Here is a 19,602-nt window from a genome sequence, read left to right as displayed (position 1 = left end):
AAAAAAAAAAAAAAAAAAAAAAAAAAAAAAAAAAAAACAAATCCAAAGCTGCTTTCACTTCATTTGTGGGAAGAATGGGAAATGAAGGAGGTGCTTTGAGCTGTGGGTGATTAGGTGAAGAAAGAAAATAATGCGAAGAAATGTATTCCTTCACAGCAGCCTTGTGATCCAGGCAGTTCAAATCTTAACTCAGAATTGTTGAAAACTGCTTCCTATCCCAAACCTTCAGGGTCACCTTTAGTTTGAAATCTTAAAAGATAAATACAAATGTATCTCTTCTTGGTGCTGAGCTTTTACTCTTATAAGTGGAATTACTGTCCTGCAACTCCTATGATGCTTGTATAATAGGAACTTCAAAGTTCTTTCCCTGTATTCTCTAATAAAACTCATGTTTTATAGTTAACTTAAATGTTAACACTTAAGCCATAGTGGTTAAATTTCATTTATGTGATTGGTGACAATGCTAACTGAATGTTTTATTTTAGAGATCTAAGGAATGGTAAACCTCCTACCCCGTATTTTTTCTTACAAATTCAAGAGCTTCAGTTTTGGAGGATAGTGTACATATCCCTAGTGTGCTTTTGATTGTGTTAAGTAGTAGTAATATCTACATCATTGCCCTGAGGCATTAAGGATCAATGGAATATAGGGTATCAAGACAAATTTTGTCTATAATGTCCTAAAATGAGCTCAGCTTTCTGAAGCAGTGAACACGTGTTGGGTACTATTGTTTTTTGTGGTTTACCCTGGCAGTTTGTCAAACCAACTCTCGGGCTCCTTTCTCCTTTGCTGACTGATGGTTGTATGTAATAGGATATTTATATATAACTTCTAGTTGCATGCAGTAGGTGATAGGATGTATTGACTCTAAATATCAGAAGTCTCTTGGCCAGGTGCAGTGATCCACACCTGCCACCCAGCACTTTGAGAGGCCTAGGTGGGTGGATCACTTGAGTGCAGGAGTTCAAGGCCAGCCTGGCCAACATGGCAAAACTCCATCTCTACTAAAAATACAAAAATTAGCTGGGCATGGTGGCAGGTGCCTGTAATCCCAGCTCCTTGGGAGGCTGAGGCAGGAGAGTCGCTTGAACCCAGGAGGCAGAGATTGCAGGGTGCTGAGATCACACCATGGCACTCCAGTCTGAGTGACAGAAAGAGACTCTGTCTCTTAAAAAAAAAATTTTTTTTTAAAGCCAGGCACAGTCGCTCACACCTGTAATCCCAGCACTTTGGGAGGCCGAGGTGGGTGGATCACCTGAGGTCAGGAGTTCAAGACCAGCCTGGCCAACACGGTGAATCCCCGTCTCAACTAAAATAACAACAAAAAATTAGCTGGGTGTGGTGGCGGGCACCTGTAATCCCAGCTACTTCGGGAGGCTGAGGCAGGACAATCGCTTGAACCCAGGGGTCGGAGGTTGCAGTGAGCCAAAATCACACCATTACACTCCAACCTGGATGACAGGGCAAGGCTCTGTCTCAAAAAAGAAAAAAAAAAAGTGTCGTCTTGATGTTGTAGCCTCTTTAAAATATTCAAAGGAAAAACCACCCTTCTAAGAGTATGAAACACATTTAAATTGAAAACATTTTTCTCAGCAGGTTTCTAACTGGCCCATGTAGACATGAGTTTGACTTTTAGTGAGCCTGGCATAGCTGACTCTGCAGTTCTCAGTCTCTTTTGCTCAAAAAAAAATGTGACCAGGTGTGGTGGCGTGCACTGGTAATACCAACACTTTGGGAGGCCAAGGCAGGACTCTTGAGCCCAGGAGTTTGTGATGAACCTGGCAACATAGCAAGACCCCCATTTCTATAAAAATTAGTGGCACGGTGGCTCACGCCTGTAATTCTAGCACTTTGGGAGGCTGAGGTGGGCAGATCACTTGAGGTCAAGAGTTCGAGACCAGCCTGACCAACATGGTAAAACCCCATGCCTACTAAAAATGCAAAAATAATTAGCCGCGTGTGGTTGCGGGCACCTGTAGTCCCACCTACTCGGGAGGCTGAGGCAGGAGAATTGCTTGAACCTGGAAGGCAGGGGTTGCAGTGAGCCAAGATCGTGCCACTGCACTCTAGCCTGGGCAACAAAGTAAGACTCCGTCTCAAAAGAAAAAAGCCAGGTGTGGTGTTGCATGCCTGTAGTCCCAGCTGCTACTCAGGAGGCTGAGGTGGGAGGATCGCTTGAGCCCAGGAGGTTGAAGCTGCAGTGAGCTATGATTACACCACTGCACTCCAGCCTGGACAACAGAAGGACCCCATCTCCAAAAAAAAAAGAAAGAAAAATGCAATTAATTTCTCATGGCCAGCATGAGAAGTTTTACCTATCACAATTTTAGTACAAATGGCCATTTGCCCACAAAAATTTATTTTTATTAGGCTATTAACTGCCTTTAACTATTTTCATCAGAAGAATATGGCTTATCCTTCTTCCACCAAGCATTCAGTTGCCTCTACTGTGATGGGTAGTAGTTATTGTCAACCTTTTAGGACTTCCTAACTGCTCTCTTCTATGTTATTTTCAATAATCTATGAAATCTAGATGTGTCACTGCAAAGGGCTATCCCACTTGGATTTGGGATATCCCACTTTCGAGTTAACTGATCTTTTCCATTTCATACATGAATGACACTAATAGGATGTGTTTTAATCTGTAGGCTCAGGGAAGAATTTATGGAAAAATTAAAGAAGAAAACTTTGTTAGTCCTAAAGAAGAGGTGAAACTTGAAGCTCATATCAGAGTGCCATCCTTTGCTGCTGGCAGAGTTATTGGAAAAGGAGGCAAAACGGCAAGTACTTCAGCAAAACCTGTGCAGTGGTATGAAAGGGAAAGCGTTGAAAGGTACTTAGGAGTTCCAAGTCCCCGAATTTTGGCTAATTTATAAAAAGCAGGACCATCTTGACCAAGGTTTGGAGAAGACTGCCTTTTGTTTCCTGTCTGAGTGTTGGCGCCAGCTATTAGTGAAAGTAATGCATCTCTTTCAGATCACTTTGTGTGAGAGGATTGTCCTATATTTATAAAGAGCATTTAACATTCTCTTGATAAAACTTCAGCTTTTTATTGAACAGACACTTAACAGGAATTTTAAGAATTTCATCTACAGCTCATTACATCTGTAATGGAAAAAAAGCAAACTGTTTCTAGTTTCTAATACATATAACTTATAAGTGGGTTTCAAAGCTATTTATAATTTTGAAGTGACCGAGTACATACACTTTGGAATCAGACTCAGGATTTGAATCTGGTTTTGCCATTCACTTGTGTAACTGGACAAATCAATTTCTTTGGATGAGGCTTAATCATCTTGAAATGGGGATAATTCTAATAACCTCATGGAATTACTAGTGGACTAAATGAAATTTGTAAAGCCATACATAGCTCAGTGTCTGGCACACAGTAAGTGCTCAGGAAGGAAGCTTTTAAAACTGCCACTTAATGTGATTTATATTTATCTCTTTCAGGTGAATGAACTTCAGAATTTGTCAAGTGCAGAAGTTGTTGTCCCTCGTGACCAGACACCTGATGAGAATGACCAAGTGGTTGTCAAAATAACTGGTCACTTCTATGCTTGCCAGGCAAGTGGGCTCTAAAATGGATAAGCTTTTGTATCTTTCTCAATTGGAAGCGATTTTCCCACAGGTGCTCCTACCTGATAGAATTAGTTAAGATTGTTTGATGATTAAGACTTTTCATCTCCCTTTTAGCAGGTGATTTCAGAGACTACTAGCAAACTGACTAGTATGTATCTTTAATCATCAAATGGATTTCTATTTGAAATTGTTGAAATGAGGGGTTACAATAACTTTTAGTAGCTTTTCATCAAGTAGAATTTCAAAGCTCTGTCCTTTTCCAGGTTGCCCAGAGAAAAATTCAGGAAATTCTGACTCAGGTAAAGCAGCACCAACAACAGAAGGCTCTGCAAAGTGGACCACCTCAGTCAAGACGGAAGTAAAGGCTCAGGAAACAGCCCACCACAGAGGCAGATGCCAAACCAAAGACAGATTGCTTAACCAACAGACGGGCGCTGACCCCCTATCCAGAATCACATGCACAAGTTTTTACCTAGCCAGTTGTTTCTGAGGACCAGGCAACTTTTGAACTCCTGTCTCTGTGAGAATGTATACTTTATGCTCTCTGAAATGTATGACACCCAGCTTTAAAACAAACAAACAAAAAAGGGTAGGGGAGGGAGGGAAAGAGAAGAGCTCTATGCACTTCCCTTTGTTGTAGTCTCACAGTATAACAGATATTCTAATTATTCTTAATATTCCCCCATAATGCCAGAAATTGGCTTAATGATGCTTTCACTAAATTCATCAAACAGATTGCTCCTAAATCCAATTGTTACAATTGGATCAGAATAATTATCACAGGAACTTAAATGTTAAGCCATTAGCATAGAAAAACTGTTATCAGTTTTATTTTTACCTAACACTAACATGAGTAACCTAAGGGAAGTGCTGAATGGTGTTGGCAGGGGTATTAAATGTGCATTTTTACTCAACTACCTCAGGTATTCAATAATACAATGAAAAGCAAAATTGTTCCTTTTTTTTGAAAATTTTATATACTTTATAATGATAGAAGTCCAACCGTTTTTTAAAAAATAAATTTAAAATTTAACAGCAATCAGCTAACAGGCAAATTAAGAATTTTACTTCTGGCTGGTGACAGTAAAGCTGGAAAATTAATTTCAGGGTTTTTTGAGGCTTTTGACACAGTTATTAGGTAAAAAAATAAAATGTTCAAAGATACGGAGCAGTGCCTAATATCTGGAGAGCAGCACTACCATTTATTCTTTCATTTATAGTTGAGAAAGTTTTTGATGGTACTAACAAAGTGGTGGCAGGAGGTTTTGGAACGGCTGGTTTAAATGGCTTCAGGAGACTTCAGTTTTTTGTTTAGCTACATGATTGAATGCATAATAAATGCTTTGTGCTTTTGACTATCAATACCTAAAGAAAGTGCATCAATGAAGAGATGCAGGACTTTCAACTAGTTGGCAAAAAGCAAGCTTTAGCTTGTCTTACAGGATGCTTAGTTTGCCAGTACACTTCAGACCAATGGGACAGTCATAGATGGTGTGACAGTGTTTAAAGGCAACAAAAGGCTACATTTCCATGCAGCCAGCACTGTCATGAGCCTCACTAGTATTTTGAAGATTTTTAAGCACTGATAAATTAAAAAAAAAAAAATTAGACTCCACCTAAAGTAGTACATAAGTATAGCAGGACTTCTGTATACTCTGCAATCAGTTCTTTGGGAAAAAAAAAAAAGTCAAAAAATAGAGAATAAAAGTTTTTGGGATATAATTTGAATGACTGTGAAAACATATGACCTTTGATGCCGAACTCATTTGCTCACTCCTTAGCTTGACAGCAAAGTCCAGTGTGTACAATTATGTTGGGTGTGGGTGGTCTCCAAGGCCACGCTGCTCTCTGAATTGATTTTGAGTTTTGTTTGTAAGATGATCACAGTCATACTACACTGATCTAAAGGATATATATATATCCCTTTAAAAAAAATCACTGCCTCATTCTTATTTCAAGATGAATTTCTATACGGACTGTTTTTCTGAAGATCGTATCAACTAGACATTTTGAAAATGATTTAAAATGTTTTCCTTAATGTTCTCACAAAACAAGTTTCTTTTGTAGTTTTAACCAAAAAAGTGCCCTTTTTGTCACTGGATTCTCCTAGCATTCATAATTTTTTTTTTCATACAATGAATTAAAATTGCTAAAATCATGGACTGGCTTTCTGGTTGGATTTCAGGTGAGATGTGTTTAAGGCCAGAGCTTTTCTCATTTTTTTTTTTCCCCAATATTTGATTTTTAATCAATATACACATAGGTGCTGCATTTATATCTGCTGGTTTAAATTCTGTCATATTTCACTTCTAGCCTTTTAGTATGGCAAATCGTATTTTACTTTTACTTAAGCATTTGTAATTTGGAGTATCTGGTACTAGCTAAGAAATAATTCTATAATTGAGTTTTGTACTCACCATATATGGATCATTCCTCATGTATAATGTGCCCCAAATGCAGCTTCATTTTCCAGGTATCTTGACGCAGAATAAAGTTTTTCATCATTTAGGTGCAGTTTGTTGTGTAGTACATTTTATTTTTGGTTTTCAATTGTATGTGAACATTCTGAATTTGAGTTTTTCAAACTCTATAGACAGATTTCTGTTATACCATGTCCAGCCATGGTACTTAATGTGAACCTTGATAATACTCTTGCATATGTTAAGAACTAGAGCTTTCAGAGTTTTTCCTAACACTTTGTTTACTTTCTTTTGTTACTGGAGTATTGTGGAAGGGTTACCTAAGTCCTCCTAGAAGAATATTATCACCTCAAAGAAAAAGTATAAAAATAGGACCAGTGGGCTGGTGGTACATTTTATGTTACTTTTTAAAATTTTTGCCATTCCATTAAACAGGGTTAAGATTTACATTTAAGCTAAATTAATAAAAATCTGAGCAGAGAACTCAATCACAGGAGCCAGTGCTAACTCACTCCAGGAAATTCTGATGACATTTCTAGGATAAAGGCAGTGTGTCATAAGTTTTGGGTACAGTGTACTGATTTTTGGTTGCAGGTATTAGCCCACTTATCTACAGTCTCTGCATGTCAGTTAGCAGGAGTGCCCATGAAGTAGACAAGCCTTGTCCTAAGAGCAGCCTAACCAAGGAGGCGGGCTTTAGGAGCTGTATTTTCCAGTAAGTGACTCAATCCAAATCTGAAATGACTAAAGCAGTGCATAAAATATTTTATTCACATTTGAACTCCACTGGAGTCACAGATGAAGTATCATCTTCTTCTATTCCAAGAATGAAGTCTTCAGGTACTGTCTCAGGTGCTATCTGAGCTAACTGGTCATCATAAGAACGTAGGGTCCATAATTTCTCTAATTCATAGATTTCTCTGGTTTCTGGAAGCATCAAATGAATCACCATGCTGCCTATCAGGGACAGACAAGAGATACAATGAAGGAATAGTTAATTTGCTTTTATTTCTTACCTTACAACACACACTGGCTAGTATAACTCTAGGAATAAAGCAGTGGTTCGCAAGTGTGGTTCCCAGATTAGTATCACTGTGGACCCCATCCCGGTAAAAATACCACAGAAATGATGCTATGCCTTTCTCAGCGTGCCTTATAGGAGGGATATGTCAATATATAACATTGCTGGTGATAGTAACTTTATCAAAGAGACTAAAGGTGGTCAGGTTTCTCTTCGGTGATAATTCTCCATGGGTAACACACTTACGCACATCTTTTGTGCAAAACACTGCATTTTGTTCTGACTACCCATGAATGTTTTGTATTGTGAATATTCTTAACAGAAAGATACTGCCTCCCTCCAGGGCAAAGGGCAGCTTTGCTTACAACAGCATTTCTCAATTGGGTAATACTGGTAATGTTTAGGGTCATTTTTGATTGTCACAACTGGAAAGGAGGATACTGCTAAACATCCTACCGTTGCACAAGAGACACCCCACCCCACGTGCAAAATGACCTGGTCCAAAGCGGTTAACAGCGACAAAAGTGAGAAACCATCAGAGCAAAGGCAGCCCTGCTTCTTGCCAGTTACGAAAAGGCCGAGACACCCTCATCTGAGTTCCTGTTTTACAACTGTGTGTGCTGGTGTCATCTGGCCCATGTTGCCCTATGGAATCCAGAACTCAGGAAACCAGTGCAAAATGGATGCTGGCAACTGCTGTAATAAACTGTCCTTTGTCTCTAACCCTCTAATAGTCTTGGCTTTTACCAGTATCCATGAAAACTGGCGGGACAACTTATTAGCTTACCAGTAGAATAAAATCTCAAGATTCCTCAGTTCTTGACATACAGCTATGTTTTCCCCTTTGTAAATAGTATCTTGTTGGGAGGTGCTTTGAAACTATGTACACATTAATACCCAAAGTTGTTAGACCTTTTCAAAATTCTAGTCCTCTGCTCTTGTCCTTTCTTGTGCCTGGAATAACCTCATCCTCATCTATGCACCCCAGCCCCCAAACCTTCCTCTACCACTACTAAGGAATCTCTCCCGCCTCTACTATGTTACTCTGTTGTCCACCACCTTCCTGATCTGTATGGCTAGTAGATACACACCATGTAGTATATATCTTCCTCCAGATGCGCATTACCTAGGGTACTTTGGCTTGGTTAGGTGAAAATTCTACATGTGAATAAGACCACCTGGATTATAACTAAAAAAGCTTTTGTTACCTTAAACACACTTCAAAAATCTTACCTGGGAATACATTCATCAATTTGATCTCAATCCTTTTGCAACTGAAAACAACTCAAGATTAGTGCAGTACCATCAGTTACCTGTATAATACGCCAGAATAACTTACCAAAATCCACGCACATCCAGTCATCAGTGTCCTTCCCTTCAATCTTAACATGAGGGTCATGTTTACATTTCAGGTGTTTGTACTGCAAAAAGCCACATGGTTTATTAAAGGAAGAGGGGAAGGGGGAAGCCTGTTCTTGCTGAAGGTCTGTTGGTTTTTGTTTGTTTTTAATCTTACCCATTTCTCATTGCTATACTTTGCCCTGTGATGAATAACTTAGGGAAACTATTTCTCCCTCTAAATCTTATCCACTTTCACCTCTCCCCTGAATTCTCCTGCCCCAGCCCTTCTGAGAGTGCCTCTGAGGCTGAAAAAGCTCAGTCAGCATGTGGTACCCACCTACATCCATCACTTGTGTTCCTCCCAGATTCCCTTCACCTTTAGGGACTGCAGATACTACCTTCTGTTTATAAAGCCAGGTTGTCTCAGTGCCACTGATTTCACCTCATCTGCCTTCATGACAAGTTAATGGAACCCTGTCATCCTATAAATGTGTTCAGTTATTTTGTTAAGACAGATATACTAATATCAAACAAGATGGCCATTAAGTAAAAACTGTTAAAAGAGACAAAGGACATCTCATATCACCCCAAAATCAAAGGAAACGATAATTAGGGCAGGAAAAAGACAAAATCAATGAAACTAGGATTTGGTTCTTAGAATGACTAAGAAAAAAGACAACTAAAATCTGAAAAGAAAGAGGTGACACTACTGATTTTAGAGAAATAGGATGGTAAGAGTACTATGAGCAACTGTACACCAAACAACTGGGTAACCTAGATGAAACAGCAAAATTTCTAGAAACACACAACCTACCGACTGAATCACGAAGAAATACAAAGTTTCAATAGACCGTTAACTAGTTATGGGGATTGGATCAGTAATCAAAAATCTGTCAACAAAAGTCCTAGACCAGACAGCTTCCCTGGCGAGTTTTACCAAATATTTAAACCAGAATGCAATACTCAAATTCTCCCCAAAAAATGGAAGAGCAGGGAACACTTCCTAACTCATTCCATAAGACCAATACCCCGATGAACATTTGATGCAAAAATTCTCAACAAAATACTAGCAAACCAAATTCAGCACCATATTAAAAGGAGTATAGACCATGACCAAGTGGGATTTATCCCTGGAATGCAGGGTGGTTCAACATATAAGAACGGATCAATGCAATAATACCACACTAATAGAATGAAGAAAAAATCTATATGATAATCTGAACTGATGCAGAAAAAGCATTTAACAAAATTCAATACCTTATGACAATAAAGCACTCAACAAAGTAGGCATAAAAGGAAATTACTTCAACATCATAAAGGCCATGTAACAAAAGCACACAGCTAATATATTCAGTGATGAGACTGAAAGCTTTCCTGTAAGACCAGGAATAAAACTAAGTATGCCTGCTTTTCCTACTTCTATTCAACACAGTATTGGAAGTTCTAGTCGGAGCAATTCGTCAAGAAAAAAAAAAGGGTATCCAAATTGGAAAGGAAGAAGTAAAATTATCTCTGAAGACAATACAACTTCACATGTAGAAAAGCCCAAAGATTCCACAAAAAAAGCCCAGTTAGGACTACTAAACAAATTCAGCACACAAAAATCCATCGTATTTCTATACAGTAACAATGAGCAACCTGAAAATAAAGTTTTTAAAATTCCATTTATAACAGAATAATCCTTTTTTTAAATTGAGACATTCTTGTTTTGAGTTTTGCTCTTGTTGCCCAGGCTGCAGTACAATGGCTCAATCTCAGCTCACAGTAACCTCCGCCTCCCGAGTTCAAGCGATTCTCCTGCCTCGGCCTCCCAAGTAGCCAGGATTACAGGCATGTACCACCACGCCCGACTAATTTTATGTTTTCAGTAGAGATGAGGTTTCTCCATGTTGGTCAGGCTGGTCTCGAACTCCTGACCTAAGGTGATCCGCCTGCTTCGGCCTCCCAAAGTGCTGTGATTACAGACATAAGCCACCATACCCAGCCTAGCAGAATAATCTTAACCACAGGAGCAAAAGACTTGTACATTGAAGACTACAAAACACTGCTGAAAGAACTTAAAGATGCCAGTAAATGGAAAAATACTTCATATTCATGGATGGGAAGACAATACTGTAAAGATGCCAATACTACCCAATGCAGTCCACAGATTCAATGCAATCTATATCAAGATCACAATATTTTCTGAAGAAACAGAAAAATCCAACCTAAAATTTATATGGGTCCAGGCATGGTGGCTAACACCTGTAATCCCAGCACTTTGGGAGGCCAAGGCAGGAGAATTGCTTGAATCTATGAGCCAAGATTGTGCCACTCTACCACAGCCCGGGTAACATAAGCGAAACTCCATCTCAAAAAAAAATTATATAGACTCTCAAGGAACCCCAAATAGCCAAAACAATCTTGTAAAGGAAACAAAGTTGGAGTCTCGTATTTCTTGATTTCAAAACTTAGAACAAAGCTATAGTAAACAAAACAGTCTGAAACTAGCAAAAAGACAGACGTGCAGACTGACGAAACACAATACAGAGCCCAGAAATAAACCCTTGTGCATATGGTCAAATGATTTTCAACAAGGGAGCCAAGACCATTCAATGCACAAAGGACAGTCCTTCCAACAAAGGGTGCTGAGGAAACGGGTCCACATGGAAAACCTTACCGTCCACAAAAACTAACTCGAAATGGGTTAAATATCTAAACAGGAGTCCTAAAACTATAAAACTCTTAGAAGAAAATGGGGAAAACATGATACTGGTTTGGCAATTATTTACTGGATATAATACCAAAGACACAGGCAACAGAAGAAAAAAGAAATTGGACTTCACCAAAATTAAATACTTTTATGCATCAAAGGACACTCTAAAAAGAGTAAAAAGGCAACCCACAGAATGGCAGAAAACATCTGCAAGTCACATATTTGATAAAGGATTAATACCCAGAATATATAGAGAGCTCCTACAACTCAACAACAAAACAACCACCAACCTGATTTTAAAATGGGCAGAGAGTCTGGGCAATATAGTGAGACCCTGTCCCTACAAAAAAAAATTAGCTGGGCATTGTGGAGTAACTCCTACCATTCTACTTTCTGTCTCTATGAATTTGACGACGACTACTCCTCTAGTCCTAACAACTTGGGAGGCTGAGGTGAGAGGATCACTTGAGCCCAGAAGTTCCAGGCTGCAGTGAGCTATGACCACACCACTGCCCTGAAGCCTGGGCAACAAAGTGAGACACTTGTCTCTTTAAAACAAACAAACAAGCAAAGGACTTTTCTTCAAAGAACATATACAAATGGGCAATACGCAAAAGAAAATATGCTCAACATCACTAATCCTTAGGAAAATACAAATAAAAACCACAATGAGATTTCACTTCATGCCCATTAGGATGGCTATTACCAAAACCAGAAAATAAGTGTTGGTGAGGATGTGAAGACTGGAAACTGCACTGCTAGAGGAAATGTAAAGTGGTGTAGCCACTATGAAAGAATACAGGAGCTCCTCAAAAAATTAAAAACATTCAGCTTTGTGCTAGGCTGGTAAATAGAAAAAACAAAAATTAAAAACAGAATCACTATATGATCCAGCAATCCCATTTTTTTGCACATACCCCAAAGCATTAAGAGCAAGGACATAAACAATTTTTTTTTTTTTTTTTTTTTTTTGAGACTGAGTTTTGCTCTTGTCACCCAGGCTGGAGAGCAGCAGCACGATCTTGGCTCACTGCAACCTCCACCTCCCAGGTTCAAGCAATTCTCCTGCCTCAGTCTCCCAAGTAGCTGGGATTACCGGCACCCTCCACCATACCCAGCTAATTATTATATTTTTAATAGAGACAGGGTTTCACCATTTTGGCCAGGCTGGTCTTGAATTCCTAACCTCAGGTGATCTACCTGCCTTGGCCTCCCAAAGTGCTGGGATTACAGGCATGAGCCCAGCCTTTTTGTTTGTTTGGTTTTTTGTTTTTTGTTTTTTTGAGACAGCGTCTTGCTCTGTCACCCAGGGTGGAGTGCAGTGGTACAATCTCGGCTCACTGCAGCCTCGACCTCCTGGGCTCAAACAATCCTCCACCTCAGCATCCCGAGTAGCTGGGACTACATGCACACACCACCAAGCCCGGTCAATTTTTTATTTTATTTTTTATCTTTTTTGTAGAGATGGGGTTTCACCGTGTTGCCCAGGCTGGTTTCAAACTTCTGAGCTCAAGCAATCCACCCTCCTTGGCCTCTCAAAATGCTGGAATTACAGGCATGAGCCACTGCGCCCAGCCTCATGAACGGTATTTCTATACCCATATTTGTACCAGCATTATTCACAATAGCCAAAAGGTGAAGGCAATCTAAGTGTCCATCAGTGGATAAAAGGATAAACGAAATGTGGTATATACACAAGACAGAGTATTATTCAGCCTTAAGAAAGAAGGAAATTCTGGCACATGTTGCTACATGGATGAACCCTGAAGACATTATGTTAAGTCAGATAAGTCAGTCACAAATGTATGATTCTACTCTTATGAGATACTGAAAAGTAGTCAAATTCATAGAGACAGGCAGTAGAATGGTAGCTGCCTAGGGAAGGGGAAATGGGGAGTTATTGTTTAATGAGTTCAGTGTTTCGGTTTTGCAAGATGAAAAAAGTTCTAGAGATGGATGGTGGTAATGATTGCACATCAATGTGAAGGTACTTAAAGCTACTGAACAACACATTTTAAAATTACTAAATGGGCGGGGCACAGTGGCTCACGCCTGTAATCCCAGCACTTTGGGAAGCCGAGGTGGGTGGATCACAAGGTCAGGAGTTGGAGACCAGCCTGACCAACATGGTGAAATCCCATCTCTACTAAAAACAGAAAAATCAGCCGAGCGTGGTGGCGGGTGCCTATAATCCCATCTACTCAGGAGGGTTAGGCCAGAGAATCACTGGAATCCAGAAGGTGGAGTTTGCAGTGAGCCGAGATCGAGCAACTGCACTCCAGCCTGGGTGACAAAGCGAGACTCCACTCCAGCCTGGGCAACAGAGTGAGACTCTGTTTCAAAAATAAAAATAAAAAAGATTCAACGGTAGGTTTTACGTTATATATATTTTACCACAAACAACAAAACTTTCTTGCCTTTGCATTTCTCTCCTCATCTAAAATCTTTGTAAAGGTAATTTCTATCTATCTCTTTCACAGAAGCTTCTCTGTAAAACCTCCCATTCTTTTTACATCCCCAAGTCCAGTGGTCACTAAGTCTTCTTACTCCATCCCACCATTACATCTGATAGAGACCCTAGTATGCTGTCTTTATATCTCTTCTTTATGCTTTCCTAGTTCTCTTCCTCTCTCTCCAGTTACCCCGTTTTTGGCATCTTTTTCTGCTCTGTCATGTTGCACCAGGGTTTTGTGTACAGCCCCCACCTTTTTATTTTACAACCGTTCTCTATACAATCTTGGCTACTCTTTTGGTCTTAACTGCCTCCTCTATGACCAATTCTCAACAGACTAAGAAAGGTATGATGGCCCTGTGGAATGGTACCAGAGTCAGCTGGAGGCTTCCAAGTAGTTTCTTCCTCATTCTGATTCATATTCAGTGCAAATGGAAAACAATCCCCCTTTCTTTCCTCAACTAGACCTGTAAGGGCAAGGACTACAGATCTTTATTGTTCTTACCTTCCCAATACCCCGTGCTTGGGAACAGTGCTTGGGAACACTGGGCATGCTGAAATATTTGAATTAAACTCCAGGCCAGCACTGTCCAATAGAACATTCTACAATTATGAAAATGCTTTATGGCCATCCCATATGGTAGCCATTAGCCACACGTGGCTATTGAGCATCTGAAATATAGTTAATATAACTGCAGAACTGAATTTATATTTTATTTATTTTTTTTGAGACAGAGTCTCGCTCTGTCACCAGGCTGAAGAGAAGTGATGCGATCTCGGCTCACTGCAACCTCCGCCTCCCGGGTTCATGATTCTCCTGCCTCAGCCTCCGGAGTAGCTGGGATTACAGGCACACGCCACCACACCCAGCTAATTTTTGTATTTTTAGTAGAGACAGCGTTTCACCATGTTGGCCAGGATGTTCTTGATCTCTTGACCTGGTGATCCACCTGCCTCAGCCTCCCAAAGTGCTGGGATTACAGGCGTGAGCCACCACACCTGGCTGAATTTATATTCTAATTTATAATTAAATAGGCACATGTGGCTAGTGGCTACCGCAATGGATACTGCCTTTAGAACTCCCTCTGGTTATACTGTCTTCTAGCTTGCCTCGGGTTATAAAATATTATCTTCCGGCTGGGCGCAGTGGCTCATGCCAGTAATCCTAGCACTTCAGGAAGCCAAGGCAGGCGGATCCCCTGAGGTCGGGAGTTCGAGACCAGCCAGGCCAACATGGAGAAACCCATCTCCACTAAAAATACAAAATTAGCTGGGCGTGGTGGCACATGCCTGTAATCCCAGCTACTTGGGAGGATGAGGCAGGAGAATCGCTTGAACCCTGGAGGCAGAGGTTGCCGTGAACCGAGATCGCGCCATTGCACTCCAGCCTGGGCAACAAGAGCAAAACTCCATCTCAACTAAAAAAAAAAAAAAAAAAAAATCTTCCTTGCGGTCAAAAGAGAGAAGAATTAGGAATATCCTAACTCAACAGGGCTGGATATTTGTTCCCATACCTTTCACTATCAAAGAACATAAAATGAATTCATGCAAATTCTGAAAATGTGGGCTGCTTCTGTAACTTTGTATGATGGGTTTACTCTCTTAAGTGTTGCTCCTTGGCCTGATGCACTGTCACTATCCCACTCAGTTAATGGTCCAAAAGAGAAAAGAAAGCATCCTACCATTTTCACAATGTAGAAGGCCATGGCATGTAAGTGTCGGGTAGAAGTTCCACTACCAATCACAAAGTAATCTGTGTATCTCATTTCTGGAGGAACCTGGATCACACAAATGTCTCTCGCATTTTCTTGCCTCAGAAGTGAAACCATTATATCGATGTCAAACTTGGGACCAGTATGATCTGAAATGCACAAATAGTTGTTTGTATCAGGACGGCCAAGCAGATAGACCTGTATGCACCCAGAGATGCCGGCAGCTGACTGTTCCTCCATGAGGGTGTTTAGATCCAAAGTGTTTTTACAGACAGCAGGGCAAAGGCCTCCTGGAAGTTCAACCTAGACAGCAGTATCATAGCACTGCTCAACTTTTATGGTCAGTGCTCAGATTACGCAGAGCCACTATACATCCTTCACCATTAACCATATGCAAGTATAACCAGACATCAGTGACAAATGACTTTCTATTCACTAATACTTAAAAGGAGCAATACACCACAAACACAGAAATGCTGTACAAAGAAAAACAGTGCCACAATTGGGTAGGAGGTGATATCCTGGAGCATATTACATTGAATCTCAGTCATAACGTGTCACAGAATTGTGAGCTGGAAGGGCTCTTAGATATACCTGGTCCACAATCTTCAATTGAGAGATGAAGAAACCGAGGCCTAGCAGAATTACTGTGGCCTAAGGTCAGTCACTGAAAAAGCTACATTTTTAAGTAATTATTATTTTGAACCTTTAAGTTTTCATATAAAGCCACTGGGTTATTAACAACTGTTACCTGTGAAAATCTAATTTTTTTTCCCGTAAAGATTTAGATACTCTGATCTTCAGCTTGGAGTATTACAGGTTGTAAATTTAAAGCTCGCCCAAGTTCTAAAGCCGACTCCAAAGGACCTAGTAGCTAAGTCCACTAAGGCCTCTCCCTCTCATACTCTACATTCTTAGATGTAATCTGTTTATCATTCTTAAGTTTCTAAAAACGTCAGCAATAACTAGAGGATATTAACTTGGACCCATCTAATACTGGTGCTTCCTACGCACCCCTTCGCACCCAGACCCTAGAGCTCCTCAGAATCCTCAAGCCCCAACAGTCCCCACAAACCCATTTTCCAGGATCCTAGGAACAGAGTGAAAGGAGGTGAGGACGGTAAGACTGTGATGCCAAGGGTGGGAGGTGGCCGTCCGGGAGGCTGGGATTTTGCAGTTCATCTCTTGCCCTCAGTTTCTTCACTGTGAAAAGGGAAAGTTGGCGCCAACAATCTTTGAAGTCCCTACCAGCTCTGGATGTGCAGGAGCTTTGTGACTCCAAGAGAAATGCACAAAGAGGGGAACCCAGAGCCACCTTGGCTGAGACCTGACTACAGACTGCCCGGAGAAGGTCGCCTTCGTTCTCCTCCACGCCCGTACCTGCCGCGTCCGATTCTGGGCGTCCCTCGTCGACCGTCCTCTCCGCCCGCTCCTCCAGGCCAGGCTCGCTGTGCAGGCCGCGGACAAAGTTTGGGGTCTGGCAAGCCCGGCAGAACGCTGCTCCTACGGGAAGCCGCTGCATGGCCAGCAGCTGAAGCCCGGGCTCAGCTCCAACCGCGCACCCCGCCACCGAAGAAACCGCTCTGCGCCACATTAGTGGCGCGAGCAACCGCGCCACACACCCGCTCGGCCCCATGGCAGTAGCCTCACGTCGGCGTCGCTGGTGGGTGGCCCTTCAGGGAGCCCGGCCTGGAAATTCTACGTCAGATGCGTGGGCGGAGTCAAGGCCTGAAGGACGGGCCATGGGCGGAGTCTGGAGCTGGCGAAGACGGCAGTGACCCGGAAGAGCTACTTGGGGATTAGGACGTGCAGGAATAAAGAACTGGTGTTGCTTGCCCAGCTTGGTTTACCTTGTGTCGCAGTGGCGCACTACGTTGTCACTTTTTTGGACTCTGTCCACTAAGCCTCATAAAGGCAATAATTTTTGTTTCATTTTTAACTGTTCTCTCCACAGCACCTAAAACAGTTCCTAGTACTAAATGTCCAGAAGTTGCTGTTAATCTGATTAGGCTGGGATTAGGACATATAATTTACCCTCTCTCATTACTAAAAAATATTCAAGATTCGCTTGCAAATTTGAAATCCCACGAGGAAAGTCTGTTACCCTGGGCTAGAGTGGGGTGGGAGGCAGAGGCGTAAAGGACCATTTGGAAACCGTTCTTAGGCCAGCCCATCTACACCCGCCGTATGGAGGAGTTCACGTCCAGGGGCGGCACTGTGGGGACCAGCTCTGTGAGAATGAGGAATTCTGAGGTACCGTTGCGGTATTAAGTCATTGGACTTGAGAACTGCAATAGATCCTGGGCGCGGGGGAGGGGGGGAAGCGGGGCGGGGGGTTGGAGGGCATGGGGCTCGGCAGGGAAGCAACTTGCCCAGGTCATACACTTACTGACCGTGTCAGAATCAGAAGCCAGTTTTTGGCTTCTGAACTCCAGGCCTGCTAACTGCTGAAAGGCAGGCTTCATAGAGAGCAAATATTTCAAATGCCTGAAACAGTGCCAAACACATAGCAGGCACTCCAAAAATGTTTGCTATATTATTTTAAATAATTCCAAGCATTAATTTTGGGAAGTTTTTTTAAAAAATACAGAAATTAAGCATTTGTATATATCACACCAGATATGTACAATCACTTCAAGGTATTTCTGAAAAGAAGAAAGACATTACAGATTAAGTTTCCTCAGTCCAATTTTAGCTCCATCCTCAATTCCATTTTTCCATAGGCATGAACTTGGCGTTTCTCCCAGCTTTTGGCATCCATTCTGTGTTCCCATCCTTCTCTGAACATCCCAGACCTGCTTTACCACCTGTATTTGCCAGCTCATTTAATGGGTCATCATCCCTTCAAATCTCCCAAACCCTGGATTTCATTCAGTCCAGGATCTTCATACAACAAACGATTCTGTTGTCAAAATCCTGCTTATGTTACCTCCAAAATGTTTTTGTGAGTCCAGCTTCTTGTCTTCATGTCCACTGTTTCTTCCTTAGTCTAAACCCTTATTAGTTCTTGCCTGATTACAGAGACCACCTCCTACCTGGCTTTCCTGTCTCCAGTCTGTTTCTACTCTTTTCATCCTCCATGCTGCCCTTCTATCCACTACAGTCATTTTCACTTCTCTGCTTTTTGCTATTTTTCAAACTCACCATACTTTTTTTTTTTTTTAAGAGATGGGGTCTTACTCTTACTCTTGTCACCCAGACTGGAGTGCAGTCGCACAATCATAGCTAACTACATCCTCAAACTCCTGGGCTCAAGCAGTGCTCCTGCCTTAGCCTCCCAATTAGCTAGGACTATAGGCATGTGGAACCATGGCCAGCTAATTTTTGTTTTTAATTGTTTTAAAGACAGGATCTCACTATGTTGCCCAGGCTGGTTTCAAACTCCTGGCCTTAAGCAATCTACCTCCCTGTAGCCGTGAGTACAGGCACAAACCACCATGCCTGGCAACCTCACCATATCTTTCAATGCCAAGCTTTGCATATACTTTTTTTTTTTTTTTGAGATGGAGTCTCACTCTGTCACCCAGACTAGAGTGCAGTGGCACCATCTCGGCTCACCACAACCTTTGCCTCCAGAGTTCAAGCGATTCTCCTGCCTCGGCTTCCCGAGTAGCTGGGATTGCAGGCATGCGCCACCACACCCAGCTAATTTTTGTATTTTTAGTAGAGACAGGGTTTCACCACGTTGGCCAGGCTGATCTCAAAGTCCTGACCTCAAGTGATGTACCCACCTCAGCCTCCCAAAGTGTTGGGTTTACAGGTGAGACACTGTGCTTGGCCACTACTCTTTTTAGAGCACCCTTTTCCCATTTTTTCATATGACAAACTCAGACTCACTCTGTAAGATATACCTTAAGCATTAAGATATCTCCCCCCTACTCTCTCAGATGGTCCCTCAGAAACCCCTCATCCCTTTGTTCATAAATGTCTTTAATATTTACTATGTTTGATTGGATGATACCCCACTAGAAAAGACTTAAATTTAATTCCACCTCTTCTGTTTATTAGCAGTATACTACTGAAATTCTTAATCTGAGCCTTAGTTTCCTCATCTGAAAATAAGGGAATGATACCTTCTTCACAGAGTCTCAAAAGCTTGAATAAAATATGTAGCACAAATTATATACCATAGTGCTTGGCATGTAGTAATCATATGGAAATTAGTATCTATCTACAAACTGACCTCATGGAGAGGAAATGGCTTGAACCCAGTCATTATGATAAAGCTCATCAGAAAAAGACAACCAGGAACACACGTGTGGTCAAAGTTTTTTTTTTTTCTGAGTTGCTCTGTCACCCAGGCTGGAGCGCAGTGGCGCAATCTCAGCTCACTGCAACCTCCACCTCCCGAGTTCAAGCAATTCTTCTGCCTCAGCCTC

The 19,602-nt window shown here is 41.4% G+C and overlaps 2 protein-coding genes across 3 annotated transcripts in view; one reads left to right on the top strand and one right to left on the bottom strand.

Annotated features, from left to right (window-relative positions):
• Nucleotides 1–6,096, top strand: part of IGF2BP3 (insulin-like growth factor 2 mRNA binding protein 3) — a 170,332-nt gene extending 164,236 nt beyond the window's left edge. For both annotated transcript variants that reach the window (XM_011973937.1, XM_011973936.1), the window contains 3 exons: nucleotides 2,649–2,780; nucleotides 3,454–3,567; nucleotides 3,846–6,096. In XM_011973937.1, the coding sequence (XP_011829327.1) occupies nucleotides 2,649–2,780; nucleotides 3,454–3,567; nucleotides 3,846–3,944 (345 nt within the window). In that variant the 3' untranslated portion in view covers nucleotides 3,945–6,096. The remainder of the gene's footprint in view (nucleotides 1–2,648; nucleotides 2,781–3,453; nucleotides 3,568–3,845) is intronic.
• A 642-nt stretch (nucleotides 6,097–6,738) lies between these two features.
• Nucleotides 6,739–17,013, bottom strand: MALSU1 (mitochondrial assembly of ribosomal large subunit 1). The gene is made up of 4 exons (XM_011973935.1): nucleotides 16,604–17,013; nucleotides 15,194–15,372; nucleotides 8,363–8,444; nucleotides 6,739–6,959 (listed from the first exon to the last, which is right to left on the bottom strand). Exons 1-4 carry the CDS (start codon nucleotides 16,857–16,859, stop codon nucleotides 6,769–6,771), a joined length of 708 nt encoding a protein of 235 aa, XP_011829325.1. The 5' UTR covers nucleotides 16,860–17,013; the 3' UTR covers nucleotides 6,739–6,768.
• Between the last annotated feature and the right edge of the window lie 2,589 nt (nucleotides 17,014–19,602).

Source organism: Mandrillus leucophaeus, unplaced genomic scaffold (genome assembly GCF_000951045.1).
Source record: "Mandrillus leucophaeus isolate KB7577 unplaced genomic scaffold, Mleu.le_1.0 Scaffold140, whole genome shotgun sequence".
NCBI classification, from domain to species: Eukaryota; Metazoa; Chordata; class Mammalia; order Primates; family Cercopithecidae; genus Mandrillus; species Mandrillus leucophaeus.
Note: the sequence above shows the minus strand (reverse complement) of the source record. Positions and strands in the feature narration are given on the sequence as shown.

Bases quoted from the DNA above. Each gene is read 5' to 3' on its own strand.
- MALSU1 (XM_011973935.1), bottom strand. From the start codon at position 16,859: ATGGGGCCGAGCGGGTGTGTGGCGCGGTTGCTCGCGCCACTAATGTGG. The intron at 8,445-15,193 runs GTAGGATGCTTT...GGCTTTTTGCAG, and splicing joins CCTTCTACATTGTGAAAATG to TACAAACACCTGAAATGTAA. The intron at 6,960-8,362 runs GTAAGTTATTCT...TGTCCCTGATAG, and splicing joins CTGGATGTGCGTGGATTTTG to GCAGCATGGTGATTCATTTG.